This window comes from Astatotilapia calliptera, chromosome 3, assembly GCF_900246225.1.
Source record: "Astatotilapia calliptera chromosome 3, fAstCal1.2, whole genome shotgun sequence".
Taxonomy (NCBI): Eukaryota; Metazoa; Chordata; class Actinopteri; order Cichliformes; family Cichlidae; genus Astatotilapia; species Astatotilapia calliptera.
The window spans coordinates 15160957-15181189 of record NC_039304.1 but is presented as its reverse complement, the minus strand read 5'-3'; the positions used below and the strand labels follow the sequence as shown (position 1 = coordinate 15181189).

Genomic DNA, 20233 nt, shown 5'->3' with positions numbered 1-20233 from the left:
AACACTGAAAAACATGAAGGCCTGGCTTTTTATAGCAGATAACCCCTTAAGAATATTCTGCAGTAGATCAAAAACTGAAGAAAACCATGAATCAACATATGAACATTATCTGATACTGCTGAAGTGAAGCAGAGCAATCTTACAGAGGTTTTATTAGAGACACAGCTAAGCATTTTGCAATTTGGTATAATTTTAAAAAGTTTAAATTTCATCGGTATTGAACAGCAGAAGTGAGGCTTTCTTGTCGCAGGTAATTTTTGAAAAAACAAAAAACGAAAAAAACAGCGGCAGACAGCACTGTACACAACGGTAGACTGGTGGGTATAAAGCAAGCAAATAATGCAGAAAACAGAGATTTGAGATGGGAAACTGTTCTTGAAGTACAATGGGAGAATAGAATAGAATAGAATAGAATAGAATAGAATAGAATAGAATAGAATAGCCTTTATTGTCATTGTACAGAGTACAACGAAATTGGAGTGCCACTCCCTTGGTGCAAGTTTCAATAATAAATATAAATGTAAAATATAAAAAGTACAAAAAAACAATCGTAAGTACTCAAACAATAGTATGTACAATATATACAGGATAGCAGCATTAATATAATGACAGTATGAATAGCAGCATAATATAATGGCAGTGACGGTATGGTATAGCTAAGCATGTTCAATTGTTTTTGTGCTTATTTACTACGGTGATAGCTCTGGGAAAGAAGCTATCCCTGAATCTGTTTGTCCTGGTTTTATGTGACCTGTACCGTCGGCCTGACGGTAATAGTTCAAACAGTTGATTGCTGGGGTGAGAGTGGTCCTTAATGATATTGCCAGCTCTGCTGAGGTACCGAGAGTTTGCAGTGACCTCCAGGCTGGGCAGAGAGCAGCCAGTGATCTTCTGGGCTGTGTTGATGACCCTCTGCAGTACTTTCCTGTCCGCAGCTGAGCACCCTGCATACCATGTTGTTATGCTGTACGTTAGGATGCTCTCTATGGTGGCTCTGTAAAATGTCACCAGCAGCCTCTCCTCCAGGTTGTTCCTCCTGAGCACTCTCAGAAAGTGGAGACGCTGCTGGGCCTTTTTAACCACCGCTGTAGTATTTGCAGTCCAGGAGAGGTCATCAGATATCTGCACGCCCAGAAACCTCATGGAGTGTACCCTCTCCACACAGCTCCCGTAAATGTAAAGTGGGGCCGGGTCTGCTCTGCCCTTCCTGAAGTCCAAGATAAGTTCTTTAGTTTTCGTGGTGTTCAGTTGGAGGTTGTTAACTGAACACCACTCAGTCAGTCTGTTGACCTCATCTCTGTAGTCCGACTCATCCCCCCTTGAGATGAGTCCAACCACTGTGGTGTCATCCGCAAACTTTATGATGGTGTTTGAGAGATGGGTAGGGGAGCAGTCAGATGTGTAGAGCGTAAACAGGAGGGGACTCAAAACACATCCTTGTGGAGACCCAGTGCTGAGTGTGATGGTGCTGGACCGGTGGGGGCCGAGTCTGACAGACTGTGGTCTATTTGTCAGGAAGTCCTTGATCCAGAGGCAGATGGGGGTGGAGAGAGCGAGAGAGAGCTGTGCAGGAAGTGTGATTTTATCGTGGTACACAACACTCAAAAAAGTGAAATTGCGTGGTTGTTACATTTACAAGAGTCTAACTTGTAATTTGAACAAAATAATTTTATGTTTTTGTGGTAAACGTAATTATATCATGTAGGATCTACATGAAATTTAATTTATTCTTGTTGAGATGATGTGATAATATCTAGCAAGAGTGGTGAGTTTCCTGGACTCGCAATATCACAAGAAAATAGAGGTTTCAAACCACAGGAGAATCACTGGGGTTATAAGAGGCGAAAAAGCCATGTGCACGCTATGGCACAAGGACAAAAATGTAAAAATAATTCTTTATCAAGCCTAGTAATCACAGCTTTCCTATTCTTTTTTAAGTATGGATTGACAGCTATGTGGTGCAGTGGTTTGCACTGTTGTCACACAGCAAGAAGGAACTTGAGGGGTTTGACTCCATCAACTAGCCGAGGCCTTTCTCTGTGGAGTTTGCATGTTCTCCCGGTGGTTGCATGAGTTCTCTGGCTTCCTCCCACCATCCAAAGACATGCTTTTAGCGTGGTTAGGTTAACTGGTGATTCTAAATTACCCATAATTGTGAATGTGAGTGCCTCTCTGCATTAGCCCTGTGCAGTGATGGGAATAACAGCGTTACAAGTAATGGCGTTACTTTTTTCAGTAACAAATAATCTAACTAATTACTATTTCTATCATTACAACGCAGTTACCGTTACTAACAACAAAATGCGGTACGGTCGCGTTACTATTTTTCAACAAACAGACGGTTGAAGCTGTCGTCAGTTTACCGCATCTTGTATGAGTTGCATGGAAGTAGCTGTAAGTAATCTGGGGGCTACAGCTTTAAGCAGGTGCGTGGGCTCCCTCGGGCGGCAATCACTTTCTGGCAAACAATCACTTTTTGGCACAACACCTGAAGCTAAGCGTGCAAAACAATCGCATGAGTGATGCCCTTTGACTGAGGAAGAATAAAGTAGTTGTGGTAAGCCAATCACACGGCCACTTTAAGATGACAAAGCAACAAGGTGATATAACCAGTTTTTAAATTGTGTTGATAGGCCACGTAAAACCACAGTCATAATAAACAATACAGTGGCCTGCAAAAGTATTCAGCCCCTTTGAACGTTTCCACATTTTGTCACATTACAGCCACAAACATGAATCAATTTTATTGGAATTCCACGTGAAAGACCAATACAAAGTGGTGTACACGTGAGAAGTGGAATGAAAATCATACATGATTCCAAACATTTTTTTACAAATAAATAACTGCAAAGTGGGGTGTGTGTAATTATTCAGCCCCCTGAGTCAATACTTTGTAGAACCACCTTTTGCTGCAATTACAGCTGCCAGTCTTTTAGGGTATGTCTCTACCAGCTTTGCACATCTAGAGACTGAAATTCTTGCACATTCTTCAAACAGGCAGCGCACACAGCAAGAGCTGTTTTTCAAAGCATTAATTTCTTATGATGTAAATGTATCTAAAACAGGTAGTAATGCATGTAAAACCCAAAATCAAAGTTAGGTTGCATGTGACGGAGTCACCCCGTCCCAGCTGATCTGGGCGCATACACGCACCACCACCATTAGTTTTTACAATTACCGGGGCTGCGCGGCTTTTCGGCGACCGGGCAGATAAACAAAAAGGGGTGAGAGGTATAGTTTGAGCAGCGCAGAAGGTGGCCAACGTATTTTCCCACTTACCTTCCATAAAGCCGGTCGCGGAGACTCGCTATGATCGCCGAATTATACGGGGGTTATGCAAGCCGATGGTATGGGGTTCCGGGGTTTAAATAGTGGGTTCGCGCGCGCTTGAAGAGTCACGTGAACTGCATAATTCTTTTGGTTTGTTTGGTGTTATTGTGAAACACTGTAGGCTGCCGGGAAGTGGCCATAAATGTCTGTATATACATATATGTATTGTAGGACTACAGCAGGAAATAAGCTGAGGGGGAAAGACGGTTTGATAATAATAAAGAGATGACTATTACGCCTAGTGGGAGGGGCTATGGGGTATAAGAGAAGGTGGTCAGGGCCCACCTGTTGCTTTTGCTTTCTTTCCAGTGAGCTGTTACAGAGAGGGTAACATGCAGACTGTGTTTTGTATATAGATATTTGTTTGTGCTGACTTAAGTCAGTTCTATTTCTTTGTAAATAACTTTTTGTGCACCTGGGAGGCCGGCAAAATAAATAAATTATCCACACTGAATGCTTCCCGACTACGCCTGTATTTGTTCGGAGGAAGTTTAGGAGAAGGAGCCCGCGACATTGCACTTTAAAGATATTTGTCTGATTTAGCAATTTAAATATTGGTGGAAAACCTGTTTATCAATAAACAATGTTCAGTTCATTATGATGAGCCCTCATTATTGAATTGACATTTAGTATAGACAAGTGAACACACACATGTAAATTATATGCATTAACAGATCATTAAAAGAGCGACATTAAAAGCAGTCATACTATGTAAGTAAGTAGTAAGTAAGTAAAGTTTATTTATTAAGCGCTTTTCACAGACAGGCAGTCACAAAGTGCTGTACACAAATATTAAAATAAACAATACAATCAATAGACATTATACACAATGTAAAAGATCAAATGTAAAGAATGTAAAGAATATAAAATACATAGATCAGCAAAAGGCTTGTTTGAACATAAATGTTTTTAACTGCTTTTTAAAACAATCCACAGAGTCAAGCAAACATAATTGTAGCGGTAAACTATTCCACAGCCTTGGTGCAACAGACTGAAAGGCTCTGTCCCCTTTTGTCTTCATTCGTGTACGGGGAACAACCAACAGACTCTGAGTCTGTGAGCGGAGATGACGAGCAGCAGTGTATTTTTATTTTTATTTTACTTTATTTTTTTAAGAAGCTTGGATAAATAATCTGGGGCCTGGCCATTTAGTGCTCTGTATGTTAAAACAAGAATTTTAAAGCGAATTCTAAACTCTATTGGAAGCCAATGTAAAGAATATAAGACCGGAGTAATGTGAACACGCTTGATAGAACGAGTTTGTCTGGCTGCTGCGTTTTGTATTGCCTGGAGGCGAGAGAGAGATATCCAAGGTAGTAAACAGGGACTTACAGTAATCTAAGCGTGATGACACAAATGCATGAATGAGTTTTTCCAGTTCAGCTGAATAGACCACATGTCGCAGTTTAAAGATGTTTCTTAAATGATAGAAACAGGAACGACACAAAGATTTTACATGGGAGTCAAGGCCCAGACAGGAGTCAAATATCACTATGCTATGATAACAACTTGTCAGACGTGAATTTACAAAGATAAGACCTCCATTGCTTTGGTGATTATTTTTCTATGAAGTGAGGAGCAGGAAATTTCATTTTTGTGTGCCGTAAGAGTCATCCCATGGTAGCTTTTAATACATCAGTTGGGGGAAAACTCTCCATTAATTTTAATATACTGTAACTAAGCATTTACGGTGAAAATAACGACGTTTTTGAATGCTGTCTAATTTAAATCATCTTTTGGTTCATCAAATGAGAGAAGGACTTTTATTAGTTAGAGTAACAACTGTCTGTTTCATAAGCATCACAGTTTACATTTTCCAAAACAAAGATGAACTGCACTTAAACATAGGTAATGGTAATTTTAAAATACGGGAATAAAAGACAGAAATGCCCCCCAGATATACCACTGTGTCTGTTAATGCAAGGCTAGATTTTCATGATGTTTCACGCAACAGTTAAGCCATTCAAGGATGCTGCATTTTTGATAACAATGGAATAAATGTAATTGTTTTCCTGCACTTGTATTTCAAATGTAAATTAGCTATTGATGGTTTGCAAATAGCCATGTCAACAACATGAGGCAGGAAGCAGTGTAGAGACTTGTCTTGTGGCTCAATCCTCCTGAAGCTGGAAATGAAGAGAAAAAGCAATGAGAAAATCTTAGCTGATTTAGCTGATTTAAATGTAACACTTATCATTTCAATTAGTCTATCTTACATGTGTTTCCAGATATACGTGCTTCAATAGTTGTTGTCGTTCTCACAGTGATTGTTGTTTCTGCAGTAGCTGCTGAAGAAGGAAGTCTTGCACTTTCCACTATTGTTGTTGTAGATGTGTATGACACCATGGTGGTTGCTGTAGGAGCCTGTGCCATAGTAGCCACAAAAGTGGCTGGTTCAAGTACTGTTGTTGCTGAAGTATTAGTTGTAGCAGATTTCACGGTCACTGCAGTTGTTGTTTGAATAGTTTTTTCTGTTGTCGTAGAAATTATGGTCGTAGTTGTCACAGTTATTGATGCTGGTTTTGAAGGGGTAGCAGTTGATGTCATAGTGCAATTAGGAGTTGGTGTAGCAGGTGTAACACTGACTGGAACAATAAAATATTTATCAAAAATAGATTAATATATATCTATGTACAACCTAAACTATTATCTTTATCCTTCATGAATGTCAAAATAACTTTTGGTTACATTTTCAAATACTCACCAGAAGTTACTGATATAGTGTCAGGAACTATGGCAATACTGAAATTGCTGCTGGAACTGTTAATAGCCTTTTTCATAGTTTGAATAATAGTAGTATTATTTGGGACTTGTGCATTGGGTGCTGTTTGATTGAACACAAGCTCCACCTGTGTCTCAGTTCTATCCACTCGTGTTTGGACTCTAAAAAGACTGTGCCATGAAACAAAGTGAGTCAGATGTTAGATAATGATTGCAGATTATTGAACGGTTTAACTATGGTGCATGGCACTTTTAACATTCAAAATTAAATTAAAATAATAATTTAGAGGAAAGTAACTTAATCACTGTTAAAAACATGTTTTACCTGAACCGAATGACAATGGCACGGATGAAGAAAATAAATTTTGATTTGTAGATTCTATCACACTGCAAAAAATTAACACAAAAAGAAAATTTAAACATGGTGAAACAACTTCAAAATTACATTGTCTAAAAATGCCTATTCAAATGAAATAAAATGTATGATTTCAGATTTGTTCTCTAGATAAAGTGTCAGTCATTAAAAGATATATTAAGTTGAAATATTACTCACCGTCTCTTCAACTCGTATTTTGCGATCTTGATATACACTGCTGGTGGGGTCTGTGAGTTCAGGTACATATGGTTCAAGGAACTGTAGAAACAGAAAAACTTGGACAGGTGCAGTCGGAGCTTTTGTAATTGCGATAGTTGTTGGAGTAGCTGTAGTCCCTGATGTTGTTGTGTTTGTTGTTGGGATCACTGTGGTAGATTTAAAATGAGGACAAAATGGACATAAAACATTTAACTAAGTCCTTCTAAAAACTTTGAGACTTTTTGATCAAACATCACGAAATGTTACTCACATGTGGCACTGACAGTGATGGAGGCCCTTTCGATGTCAAAGCCTGTCACGTTTGATGCTGTACTGATCAAAACATTTCTAATTTCAGTGTAATTTGGAGCAGATGAGTTTACAAACTTAAGTTCTATGGTGTTGATGACTGATCCTTGCCTGTAAATGCAGAGACAAAAAGGATAGTTTTGAATATTTAGGGCATTAGGTCAGTGCTCTTAACAGTATATGTCAAAATACTGAAATTACCTGAAGCTCACAACAGCCAAGGAGACAAAGGAAGAAGGGAACGAGTTTTTGTAAGCAGGTTCAATCTACAGACACAAAGCAGATTTTCTTAAAATCACATTTATCTGTTTGTGTACGTGATATATATTATATGTTAAAATACATTAACAGAAGATTATTTAAAGGAAAAAGCTGAGGTCTTGACCCTTACAGAGAGTAGCTCTGGTAGATCACAGAGCTAACACAGACAGAGACTGACAACCATTCACGCTCATATTCACAAATGTCATGGCAAAGACTGTCAATAAAGTTTTGTAATGTGTGTAGAATTTTGAGGTGAAAATGAATATAATCCATTTTGGAATAAGGCCGTAAAATGACAAATAAAATGGAACAAGTCAAGTGCTGTGAATCATTTCAAGATGCACAGTATGGGCAATTAAGAATCACCAGTTAATCTAATTGCACTAACATGTCTTTCTGTGGGAGGATGCCAGAGCACCTGGAGAAAACTCATGTTAAAATGGAGAAAACATGCAATTTCCACACAGAAAGACCCAAGATTCAAACTCAGGACCTTTTTGCCGTGAAATAACAGTGCTTACCACCAAGCTACCATTTTAAATTTAAGTAGTTAAATTACTGCGTGCAGTTTTGCAGTGATTCTTCCTTATTCGGTGAGATAAATTTAGTGTGTTTGGTGGAATAAGTGCTATAAACTCAGGTTCAATACATGAGGTGAAGATGCGAAAGACAGTAGACAGGTGAGTGAAAGAGAATCTGTATCTGGATTCATTAAACTTCATCACTGAAAATCTTTGTTCAAATATGAAGACATATTCAGTGAGAACAAGCCTTAAGGCCACTCTTAACAAAGTTTAAGAGCTTGTCTCCTTTGAGAGGAGAAAAAAAATCCAGCAATAATACTGACTTCAAGTAAAAAAGACTGTAGGTAAATGAGCTAAACACCGCTGGATGAATTATCCATCCCTGGATGTGTAAAGCTTGGCAAAAAGGTTTTCCAAGTTTTATAACCTTGGTAGCAAAAGTTCTCCTCTTGACTTGTTCCTGCTCTTAATCAGTCAAATTCTTGTACTTGTCTGAGTATTTAGGGTTTAAAAAAAATGTAAACTATATTCTTTAAACAGAATTCTTTCTTCTTTCTATTAGATAAGAACACGACTTTGCCTTCAACGTCAATGACAAATGCTTAGAAGTCCATTCTGCATTGTTCTTCCTTTAGTGAACCCTCATGAATTAGGGAATTTTGTTCAGTGTGAGCTGACAGTGAGAGCTGTGTTTGAAGTACTTAAAACACGTTTCTGCTGGAGCTGCATGTGCCTTTAAAAAATGCAGTGAACAATCAGTTCAAAAGCATATTGAAGTACTTTTAGCACCATATAGTGGCCTGATGCCTTGCATCAATTTGTCATGTAGCTGTAGTTTGAAATTCTAATTCATTCATTCATTCAGGACAGTTGTCCTGGCACTTAGTTCTCATGGGAATTTTTGCATTTTTTCCTAAGACTTTGCACTTATTCTATATAAATTAAGTTGTAATTTTTTACCACCTTCACGTGAAAAAAATGAGAAGAAATATGTATTTGAATATTTGCATTACCTTAATGATCAGATAAACTCTTGTACACTAACTTTATAGATTCTTGGGGAAAAGAAAGACTTACCTGCACCTTTATTGATGAAGATCGAGTTTGAAAAACTTCAGATGATGAATTCAACAAGTCTGCTGTAAAATTGCTTTGAATGGATCTGAAAACAACATATCTAATTGTCAGAGGTCCGGTGGTTGTGGCTGCAGATGTGGTTGTTTTTCCTGTTGTTGTGTTAGTTAGAGCAGGTGTGGGACTACTTAGAGCGGTTGTTGGAGGTGCTGTGGTATTTGTTGGAACTGCTGTGGTAGTTGTTGGAGCAGATGTTGTTGTGGGTACTACTATAGTAGTTGTAGCTGTGGTGGTAGTTGTGGGAGCAGATGTTGTTGTTGGTACTACTGTGGTAGTTGTAGCTGTGGCGGTAGTTGTGGGAGCGGATGTTGTTGTTGGAGCTGCTGTGGTAGTTGTTGGAGCAGATGTTGTTGTGGGCACTACTGTGGTAGTTGTAGCTGTGGCGGTAGTTGTGGAAGCGGATGTTGTTGTTGGAGCTGCTGTGGTAGTTGTGGGAGCAGACGTTGTTGTTGGTACTACTGTGGTAGTTGTAGCTGTGGCGGTAGTTGTGGGAGCGGATGTTGTTGTTGGAGCTGCTGTGGTAGTTGTTGGAGCAGATGTTGTTGTGGGCACTACTGTGGTAGTTGTAGCTGTGGCGGTAGTTGTGGGAGCGGATGTTGTTGTTGGAGCTGCTGTGGCAGTTGTTGGAGCAGTTGTTGTTGTGGGCACTACTGTGGTAGTTGTAGCTGTGGTGGTAGTTGTGGGAGCAGACGTTGTTGTTGGTACTACTGTGGTAGTTGTAGCTGTGGCGGTAGTTGTGGGAGCGGATGTTGTTGTTGGAGATGCTGTGGCAGTTGTTGGAGCAGATGTTGTTGTGGGCACTACTGTGGTAGTTGTAGCTGTGGCGGTAGTTGTGGGAGCGGATGTTGTTGTTGGAGCTGCTGTGGTAGTTGTAGCTGTGACGGTAGTTGTGGGAGCGGATTTTGTTGTTGGAGCTGCTGTGTTAGTTGTTGGAGCAGATGTTGTTGTGGGTACTACTGTGGTAGTTATTGCTGTGGCGGTAGTTGTGGGAGCGGATGTTGTTGTTGGAGCTGCTGTGGTAGTTGTTGGAGCAGATGTTGTTGTGGGCACTACTGTGGTAGTTGTAGCTGTGGTGGTACTTGTGGAAGGAGATGTTGTTGTTGGAGCTGCTGTGGTAGTTGTTGGAGCAGATGTTGTTGTGGGTACTACTGTGGTAGTTGTAGCTGTGGTGGTAGTTGTGGGAGCAGACGTTGTTGTTGGTACTACTGTGGTAGTTGTAGCTGTGGCGGTAGTTGTGGGAGCGGATGTTGTTGTTGGAGCTGCTGTGGCAGTTGTTGGAGCAGATGTTGTTGTGGGCCCTACTGTGGTAGTTGTAGCTGTGGTGGTAGTTGTGGAAGGAGATGTTGTTGTTGGAGCTGCTGTGGTAGTTGTTGGAGCAGATGTTGTTGTGAGCACTACTGTGGTAGTTGTAGCTGTGGTGGTAGTTGTGGGAGCAGATGTTGTTGTTGGAGCTGCTGTTATAGTTGTTGTTGGTGCTGCAGTGATAGTTGAAGCTGTTGTTGTTGGAGCTTCTGTGGTTGTGGTTGCAGCTCCTGTAATTGTCATTGGCGTAAAAATGGACATTGTTCCTGTATAGGTGTTAGATGTAAATGAAAAATCACAGGAATATCACAGGAATGATTGTTGCTATGTTTGTATATGCCGCCATCTTACCCATTAAAATCAAGGACATAGATATAAACCATTTAACAATCATTCTGCTTTCCATTTAACCTGTAAAATTAAACAGTACATTTATTCACCATGTGAAAACAATTCAACACATCAAATTTTAATCTATAACTCACATAATGTATTTATTTAAATAAAATAAATACTAATAAACTGGCTGCTCATTTATTCTCAGGAGATCACATAAAATCCTTTTAACATGAAATTCTTGATCACAAAAACGAAGAACACAAAAACTTTCATGCTGGATTGCACATATATGAATATATATAAGTTGTATCATAGAAACATCAATATCAGTTGATAATCTCATGCAAAGAGAGCAAAATTTGGGAGTTTCTAGATTGCGGCCCAACTCTAAATAAGTAATTTTCTTAAATATGTGAAATAATAAGAAATTTACTTACCTGAAATGAGAATATATATTGAAAAGTTACTGATTCGCATCTGATGTTTATCTATGATATGTCTATATTGCAACCCTTTTACCTTATGCAACAGTCCACATGGATATGTTGAATCGAAAAGCTGAAGGACCTTATTGAAGAACAAATATACTGCCTGTCAATATATATTGGCTTTGTCCATTACCATACACCCTTCTTTTGTTCTATGAGTCAGTGGTGAACTTTGTATCACAAAAGAACTTCTTTGTTAGTGATAATAAATATAAATAATTCTAACCTTGAGCTGTTATTCAAAGTAGTTATTTGTAAGTCATGCAAATCTATTTAAATACTGAATCCATTTCGGGTCAACAGGTAGTGAAGCTTGCTAAAATTCAATTTCAATGTTGGATTACGTTTCAAGGAAGTTTGTTTCAATGAGCAATTTTAAAATACTGTGCAATTTAAATCTTTTGTTCATCACATAAGAAAAAGGACTGTAATATGTTAGAACTACAACTAACTGCTTCACCAGCATCACAATTTACATTTTACATTTTCAAAACAAAGGCAAACTGCATTGAACCATGTTTAATAGTAATATAAGCAGATGAACTCGTAATATTCATATAAGGAGCAGATATATGTGCTTCGATAGTTGTTGTCGTTCTCACAGTGATTGTTGTTTCTGCACTAGAAGAAGGAAGAAGGAAGTGTTGCATTTGTTGCATTTTCCACTATTGTTGTTGTAGGTGTGTATAACATCATGGTGGTTGCTGTAGAAGCTTGTGCCATAGTAGTCACAAAATTTGCCGGTTCAAGTACAGTTGTTGCTGAAGTATTAGTTGTAGCAGCAGGTGTCACAGTTACTGCAGTTGTTGTTTGAATAGTTTTTTCTGTTGTCATTGTATTGGCGGTCATAGCTCTCACAGTTACTGATGCTGGTTTTGAAGGGGCAGCAGTTGTTGTCATAGTGCAATTGGCAGTTGGTGTCAGTGACGTTGTTGTGACAGTGACTGGAACCACTTTTTCAAAAATGGATTAACATATATATTTGTGTACAGATGATGTTTTATTAGCTAATAATGTCTTGAACTACTAGAAACTACCACAACTTTGTTACTGTAAAATACATCACTAACACTTACAAATGGTGGAGTCATCAATTGTCATCTTAGAGTAAAGGTGTATGTGTGTGCACCTGAAAATGACGGTGGAAAGCCACAATAACCACACAATAACCACAAGAAGCTCCCCAGAAGCCAGGGGTAGACAGAGATGTATCCAGGACAACCGGGCCATTGGCAGCCCCCAAGAGTACTGAGGACCTAAGGCCAAACATCATGGCGATATCAATGGTAAACCTTATGATTTTGTTCATTCGTGGAGACTTAAGAAAACCACTTAAGAATGAGGTCAGTAGGCTTTGATCTGGTAAGAGGCATAAAGATTCAAAGTGATCCAAAGATCCAAAGTGCCATCCATCCATTTTTTGCCAGTTATCAGTGTTCGGGTGGCAGGACTAGCAGTCTGAGAAGAAAAGCTCAGATTTCCCTCACCCCAGCAACCTCTTCCAGCTTATCTGGGGTGGGGGGGGGACCCCAAAGATGTTCTTGTGAGTCCTGAATCTGCCTGGTGCCTTCTCTTGGTAGGACGTCCCCAGAAGACCTCACCTAGGAGGCATCCTAATCAGATGCCTGAACCACCTCATACGGCTCCTTTTGATGAGAGGAACAACCTCTCTAGTCTTAGGCCTTTTCGAATGGCCTAGGTCTTCACCACATCTCTTAGGGAGAGCTCAGCCATTAAAAGAAAGGAACTAATTTCTGCCACTTGTTTTTCCAATCTCATTCTTTTGGTCACCAACCAGCGCTCATCAGTATAGATGAAGGTAGGAACAGAGACTGACCACTAAATCATCAGCGTCACTTTTACATTCAGCTCTCTTTTCACCACAATAGATCAGTAGATCAAGAGTGATTCCATTCAATACAATTTTAATTCAAGCTTAAAGGAGCTTCATGTTGTAAGGCAGACCCTACAGTAATACAGCAAAAATTCCAACAATCAAACCCCCTGTGAGCAAGGTCTTGGTGGGAAGTGGGAAGCAAAAACCCTCTTTTAACAGGAAGAAACCTCCTCTACCATGACCAGTTGGGGGTGAGGGGAGTGACACAGAACAAAGACACACTGTGGTACAGAGCCAGAGGCTAATATTAACTAATGCAAAGAAATTAGATGCAAAGAGCTGTATAAATACATACCAAGTAAAAGAAGGAAAGTGCATCATGGGAAACCCAGCAGCCTAGGCCTATAGCATTGTAAATAATGGAAGGGTCCCCTGATCCAGCTGTAACAATGTGCTTTATCAAAAAGGAAAGTTTTAAGCCCAACCTTAAAAGTAGAGGGTGTCTCTCTCCCTCACTCTCTCTAATCCAAACTTGGGGTTAGTACCACAGAAGAGAGGCCGGGCTCTGCCTTCCATTCTAATTTTAAATAACTTACCACAAGTAAGCCAGCAGTCTGAGAGTGCTCTAATGGAGTGATATGGTACTATGAGGACTTTAAGATAATATAGCGAGTGATTATTTAAGATGTATGTGAGGAAAAAGAATTTTAAATTCATGTCTGGATTTAACAATGACCCAGTGAAAGAAGCCAGAATCAGTGAAATATGCTCTCTCTTTCTAGTCACTGTCAGTAGTCTCAATGCAGCATTTTGGACTAACTGAAGGTTTTTCAGGGAATCTTTTGAGTTATTCCTGTCCATGCTGTGTCCTGCATTTGGGTCCAATCCTACCTGCCACGGCACCTCACATGCAGGGATTTGCTCAAGTCTATTCTCTGGTGTTAAGTTTGTGGTGTTCCAGTAATTTATTTACTATTTTAGTTTGTTATTTATTTCCCTAATGAGTTCTCAGTGGGACTGAAGGATAATTAGAGTAATGAAACACAGTTTAGTCAGGGCCTTGTCTTTGTGCTATGTGTTTATGAAGGTGTCTGTTTGTTACCTTTGTGTGTTCCCATGCCATTTGGGTTCCTTGTTGTTTTTGCCTCAAGGACTTCATACTGCTGGTACTACTTGTCTCCCACCATTAAAAAGTACACTTTAAGTTTATCTGCATGTTTAATTTTTAAATCATATTGATCTCTTCAGTGGTCTTTCATGCCATTTCTTGACTTTTCTTTAGTTTGATCATGATTTAGATGTCCCATTTCTCTCTTAAAAAATGGGAAAAAATATATATACATATCATCATAAAATGAAAATGACTGTTTCTGACCCCCTCGCTGTAGAGCGAAGTTCTCTGTTCTCAGTTACTAATCTTCCCTTTTTTGCTTTTTTACAACATACCTCTGCAGTTCACTTGATATCATGAGTGGTCTTCTTGCCCCATCCAAAAAAAGATAGCCTTGTGTTTGTGCTTGTTTTTGCTCTACAGTTGCCCTTAACTAAGCGATTTAAGGCAACTAATAGAAGGCCCTGAAGTCAATAATCAATAGTAATCTACAAAGCAGCATTACATGTCTGAATACTTTTGGGTGTATGTTTTATCTTTATCATCCTGAACAACACTGACAGTACTGAGTAGAGTTTAAATAAAGAGAAACAGAGCTCAATTCTCTGTATAAATCTTCAATTTGTTTAATGCAAGCAGTTTCAGTATATCATGACAGATTTTTTCTTTAGAAGGAAAAAGGAATTATTACATTGATGTAGTCTATACATTTTGGGGGTTTTTTATTCCTAATTTGCGTAACCTACTTGTATTTTTTATTATTACTATGCTGTATTATAATTATACAAAATAAATGCAAAGTTGCACACACTATCACACGATTTAAACATATGAAACATGATTGGGTAATCATACAGGGCGTTATTCACATAGCTTATGTTTCAGGAATGCCACAGTCAGTCAAACTGTCCATTTGATGGAGGAGCAGTGCGGTGACAAGGAGTGTGACGATTACATATCACAAATTCTTCGCCCGATTTCATAGGGTATTACTCATTAATGACACACGTTACACACATTACCCTTTCAGTGGATAAAGTTATTCCCATCATAGATGGGATTCCATCTCCTACTTAAATATGCAATCATGATGAAGTAGATGCATTTTTAAAAATATGCTTCATTATTATTGTGTGTGTTACCCAATTTAGTATCTAATTCTTGCGAAGCCATTCTTTGCACTTTACCAGAAGGTCCTCTTGGATTTTCAATGTGAACAACGTCCCTTTTTCATAGCCAATCACAGCAGACATTTCCAAAAGGAATTCCACAAGAGCATCAGGACATGTTATTGGTGGCCTGACATGAGCCATGACAGCAGCACCATACAGGATGCAGTGAGTAGACTGCTCTTGTGGATCACTCCACTATTTACCTCTGTAAATGGGAAGGGGGAGAAAAGTCTTTAACAAATGGTTCTAAGATATTGCAATTCCTTTTTAATATGATTGCATTAAAAATTGCTTACTTGTGCCATTGACAACAACACTGGTAGGGTCAATGTTGAAGGCTGTTATGTTTGAGGCAGCATTGATTAAAACAATTCCAATGTCAGTTATATTAGGGACCCCTGAAGATGGAAATCCAATGTTCATTTCATTGATAATTGATCCACTTCTGCAAAATGAATAAATAAAAATATTGTGTTATTTTCATAATTGTATTAATATTATTATTGTTGTTGTTGTTATTATTGTTGCATTTGTAAATTTCCATCCGTATATAAAACAGGAATTACCTGAATAAAGTCACTGTCAGTGACCGGAATGAGTTCAATCGTTGTATATAAAACGGTGTAAGCTGCAAAAACACAAAATATTCTCTGAATACATGTGCTATATTGTTAGGTTTTGCATTTATTTATTTTCCAAAACAAACACTGAATTATAATGCAATATGTAACTTTATGCAATAATATATAATTTTATCAACTGTTCATACAATTTCCATTTCGATGGTCACATATTGAATCCATTTCCCTTTTCATTTTACTGATAAAAGCAGACAGGACTTGTCAGAAGCACTCACATTTTTTAACATAGAAAATTAAATTTGTTTGCACATTTGTTTTTACTGTGAAGATCATGCAAATGTTTCTAATTTTCACTATCCAATCAGGTTCCAAACTATGATGGGAAATTTACTACACTTGTATTTCAAAAGAAAATTCTAAATATTTGTAAAGAAGATGAAAAATACAAAGAAATCTATCATTATGCACATATACTGCAATACTATAATAGCTCGTGTTTTCTTTTTTTTAATAATATGCATATGTTTGGGTATGACATTTTAAGATGGATACTTACTGTTGTTTCTATGAGCGTCCTTCGATTTCTAAATGCTGTAGATGTAGAATTCGCCAAGTCTTGTGTGAATGTTTCATTTGAGGTGAATGTAAGCTTTACTTCTGTTACTGGCTCAGCTGTTGTAATTGTTACAGGTGTAGTGGTTGTAGGAGTCGTTGTGGTTGTGGTTGTGTTTGTAGTATTCATTGTCGTTGCAGTGTTTACAGGTGTAGTTGAAGCTGTTGTAGGCACCGCAGATGTATTTGTAATAGGTGTGGTGTTTGTAACATTTGCTGTGATTGCATTTGTAACTGCAGTCATCATTGGTGTTGTAGCGCTCACAGTTGTAGTTGAAGCTACTGTTAAATGCCAAGAAAAGAAAACAAGCCGATGGTTTAACAAAAAGTTTTAAGATATTGTGAGTTTAAAGTATAATAACATGAAATATTGCTTACCTATTTCACGGACAACCACAGAGTTTGTGGTAATGTTGAAGGCTGTTATATTTGAGGCTGAATTGATCAAAACATTTGCAATATCAGTTGTATTCGGCACAGCTGAAGATCCAAACTCAATCCTTATGTCACTGATAATTGATCCACTCCTGCAAAATGAATAACCAAAAATATTGTTTTATTTTCATTACTGTATGACACATACTGTTAAAAATTAATCTGTATATAAAAAGGGAATTACCTGAATGAAGTCACTCTCAGTGACCGGAATGATTTAAATGTTGCCTTGTAAAAAGGTGTAAGCTGCAGAAAAACAAAATAATCTCGGAATATATGTGCTATATTTTTAGGGTTTGTGCTTCTTTATTTTCCAAAGCAAACATTGCATTTACGCTGCAATAAGTCATTTGCCAAGTTTGTTTACAATTCATAGAATTTCAGTTTCTTTGGTTACATATTGAATCTGTTTCTTTTTTAACTAAATATTTTTAATCTTTGAAAAAACTCAACAACACAGAAATGCTAATAAAAGCATACCAATTTGCAGGACTTTTCAAAAGCATTCAAATTTAAAACATGATCCAGTAATACAAAGTTATATGTGCATGCACATTTGTTTATACTGCTGTAATCATGTGAATAATTCCAATTGTCTCTTGCTTACTCTATGCAATCATATAGAGGTACATGTAATGTCACACTAAAATTACTTTTTTTTTTAAAGTTATGTGTGTATGTGCATGCATATGTTTGGGTATGAAACTTCAAAAGGATACTTACAGCTGTCTCTACAAGCGTGCTTCGACTTGCAAATTGTGGAGAGTTAGAATCCGCCAAGGCTGGTGTGAAGTTTTCATTTGAGGTGAATGTCAACAATAGTCCTGTTACTGGTTCAGCTGTTGTAGTTGTTACAGGTGTGGTGGTTGTAGGAGTCGTTGTGTTTGTGTTTGTAGGTGCAGTCATCATTGGTGTTGCAGTGTTTACAGGTGTAGTTGAAGCTGTTGTAGGCACCGCAGATGTGTTTGTTCCTGGTGTGGTGTTTGTAACATTTGCTGTGATTGTGTTTGTAACTGTAGTCATCATTGGTGTTGTAGCACTCACAGCTGTGTTTGAAGCCACTGTAAATGCCAAAAAAACAACAACAACAAAACAAGCCTATTTGAACAAACAGTGTTAAGGTATTGTGACTTTCAAGAACAATAACATGAAATATTGCTTACTGATTAAAGGTGTGGTTGTTGTAGGAGTCGTTGTGTTTGTAGGTGCAGTCATCATTGGTGTTGCAGTGTTTACAGGTGTAGTTGAAACTGTTGTAGGCACCGCAGATGTGTTTGTTGTAGGTGTGGTGTTTGTAACATTTGCTGTGATTGTGTTTGTAACTGTAGTCATCATTGGTGTTGTAGCGCTCACAGTTGTGTTTGAAACCACTGTAAATGCCAAAAAAAGAAAAAGAAAACAAGCCTGTTTGAACAAACAGTGTTAAGATATTGTGACTTTCAAGAACAATAACATGAAATATTGCTTACTGATTACAGGTGTGGTGGTTGTAGGAGTCGTTGTGTTTGTAGGTGCAGTCATCATTGGTGTTGCAGTGTTTACAGGTGTAGTTGAAACTGTTGTAGGCACCGCAGATGTGTTTGTTGTAGGTGTGGTGTTTGTAACATTTGCTGTGTTTGTGTTTGTAGATGCAGTCATCATTGGTGTTGTAGTGCTAGTAGTCGAATTTCCAGATGTTGTTGGAACTCCAGTTGTTGTGGCAGTAACTGCTGTGCTCACAAGCTTTATTACCACTGTATGCAAAAATCACAACAATAAAGGCTTTTTATAAAGCTTTCTTTTGTATTTGTATTTTATTTTATTTTTTAATAAAGGAGTAACTTACCTATAAATGTCAATAAAGCTTTAAAGATTTGTTTGTTACCCATTGTGGCTGGCTCTTGAACCTGTAGTATTTGACAGTACAAGTATTTACACAGCAATAAACAACAACAAAACAACAAACATATTAATGTACTTTCAAATCTATAGATATATTTATATTAGTTTTAAGCACATGTTAACCTTTTCCTTATTTAGGCTATTTGCAATTCAGTTTGCTTTTCGAAAATCAAAACTAATTTGTGCTGCTGTTTTGGACTATGTTGGTCAATGCTAAAAAGAAAGAATTAACATCACCAAAACCCTCAACTGCTATCATTAACTATAACACTACACTTATTTGCCCTGATTATGAAATCTAATCCTGTTACTGATAATTATTCACTTTTAAAATACTATTAAAGATACTGGTTCTGTTTTTCTGTAGCATGACTAGAACAAAAAAAAAAACTAAACAATTTCTTAAACTGCATTTCATAAAAAAGAAAAGAAAAGAAAAAATCATGAGCAAAAATAACATAAATAAATAGCAATAATCTGTTTTATAGATACAATTAGAAACACTTGCACTCCCTGTATATGGACTATATATGAAGCAATGCACTTACCCTGAGCAATGGTCTAATGTGAAAGCAGCTGCTTCGGGTGACTGCTCCCTGTTCTTGTATGATGCCACTAATTTATTCAGGTTTTATATCTGTTCCTCTGAGCTTATGACACGTCAGTGAAATATGAAACAAAAGCATTTACTTCCTGAATAACTGATTCATTGCCAATCCAGAGTTCTGTGGTTCATTCCTTTCACATGACTTAACCAGATGTCATTAGCTTAGCGGTTGAACAGGCAGGGCTGCAATTCTTCAAACTCAATCTGTTAGAGCAGGTTCTGCTCTTTGATTGTGTGATTTTCTTTTTCACACAGACGAGTGTAAACATCTATCATAAATTGAATTTTGATTTGAAATCCACTATGGGAGCAAAGCTGCAAAACTTGTTACTCCTTCCATTACATTCATGTGGTTCTGCTACGCCCACTGTCTACTGACATACACATCAAACCTGGTCTTTTCTTTTTCTTTGTTTCCTTTGGGTTTTTCCTTCTTTGCTCCTTGTTTACTGTGCATTAGTTTTGTTTTGTTTTTTGTCTTGTAGTATTTTATTATTTCAGTGGTGGGTGTGCCATTTACTTTAAAAAGATGACGCCACATGTGGAAAACTAATGCCACGTGTGGCGATGTGGAGACTACACTTTAGATGTTCCATTTGTTTGTGAATCAAACAAATATATATTGTGTACTCCAAACATGCCTGACATTTACCTGCATACTATTTGGTACTGCACCTCAGTTAGACACTTTTGAAGTCAAATTACAGGTCGCCTTTCACACTTTTTGAGCTGCTGGATGCCAGTGTACCTGTAACTCTATATCTCAGTCAGCTTATCATCAGTGCAAGGTCTACCTACTTATTTTCTCTGTACAGCTCTTACTATTCCTAAGAATGTCACCTGTTATGGTCCGTGGGAGTGGCAGGGTTTTTCCACTGTGTGTCATGTCTCCTCCTCTGTGCAGAGCTGTCCTTGTTCTCTCTCGTGAGCTGCACCTGGAGCTGATTAACGCAGCAGCATTTAAATCCAGCTTTGACAACTACCTTTCACCAGAACGTCAGCTAACCAGCGT

At 38.1% G+C, this 20233-nt stretch overlaps 2 protein-coding genes across 3 annotated transcripts; both read right to left on the bottom strand.

Moving 5' to 3' along the window:
• Positions 1-4212: 4212 nt before the first annotated feature.
• On the bottom strand, positions 4213-10582 carry LOC113018677 (probable serine/threonine-protein kinase clkA). Of its 2 annotated transcripts, XM_026161980.1 has the most exons (8): positions 8800-10495; positions 7136-7200; positions 6897-7045; positions 6605-6792; positions 6377-6438; positions 6035-6222; positions 5547-5915; positions 4213-5456 (listed from the first exon to the last, which is right to left on the bottom strand). In XM_026161980.1, exons 1-8 carry the CDS (start codon positions 10417-10419, stop codon positions 5371-5373), a joined length of 2727 nt encoding a protein of 908 aa, XP_026017765.1. In that variant the 5' UTR covers positions 10420-10495; the 3' UTR covers positions 4213-5370. The 2 variants fall into 2 exon arrangements, with proteins under 2 accessions (XP_026017765.1, XP_026017766.1); XM_026161981.1 differs by lacking the exons at positions 4213-5456; positions 5547-5915; positions 6035-6222; ... (2 more) ...; positions 6897-7045; positions 7136-7200 and adding an exon at positions 10510-10582 and having other exon boundaries at positions 8905-9725; positions 9783-10424.
• A 3952-nt stretch (positions 10583-14534) lies between these two features.
• Positions 14535-19231, bottom strand: LOC113018680 (mucin-2-like). Its single transcript, XM_026161984.1, has 11 exons — positions 19163-19231; positions 18559-18619; positions 18203-18466; positions 17897-18103; positions 17457-17794; positions 16918-16979; positions 16677-16825; positions 16243-16580; positions 15672-15733; positions 15402-15550; positions 14535-15310 (listed from the first exon to the last, which is right to left on the bottom strand). Exons 2-11 carry the CDS (start codon positions 18599-18601, stop codon positions 15222-15224), a joined length of 1701 nt encoding a protein of 566 aa, XP_026017769.1. The 5' UTR covers positions 18602-18619; positions 19163-19231; the 3' UTR covers positions 14535-15221.
• Positions 19232-20233: the final 1002 nt, after the last annotated feature.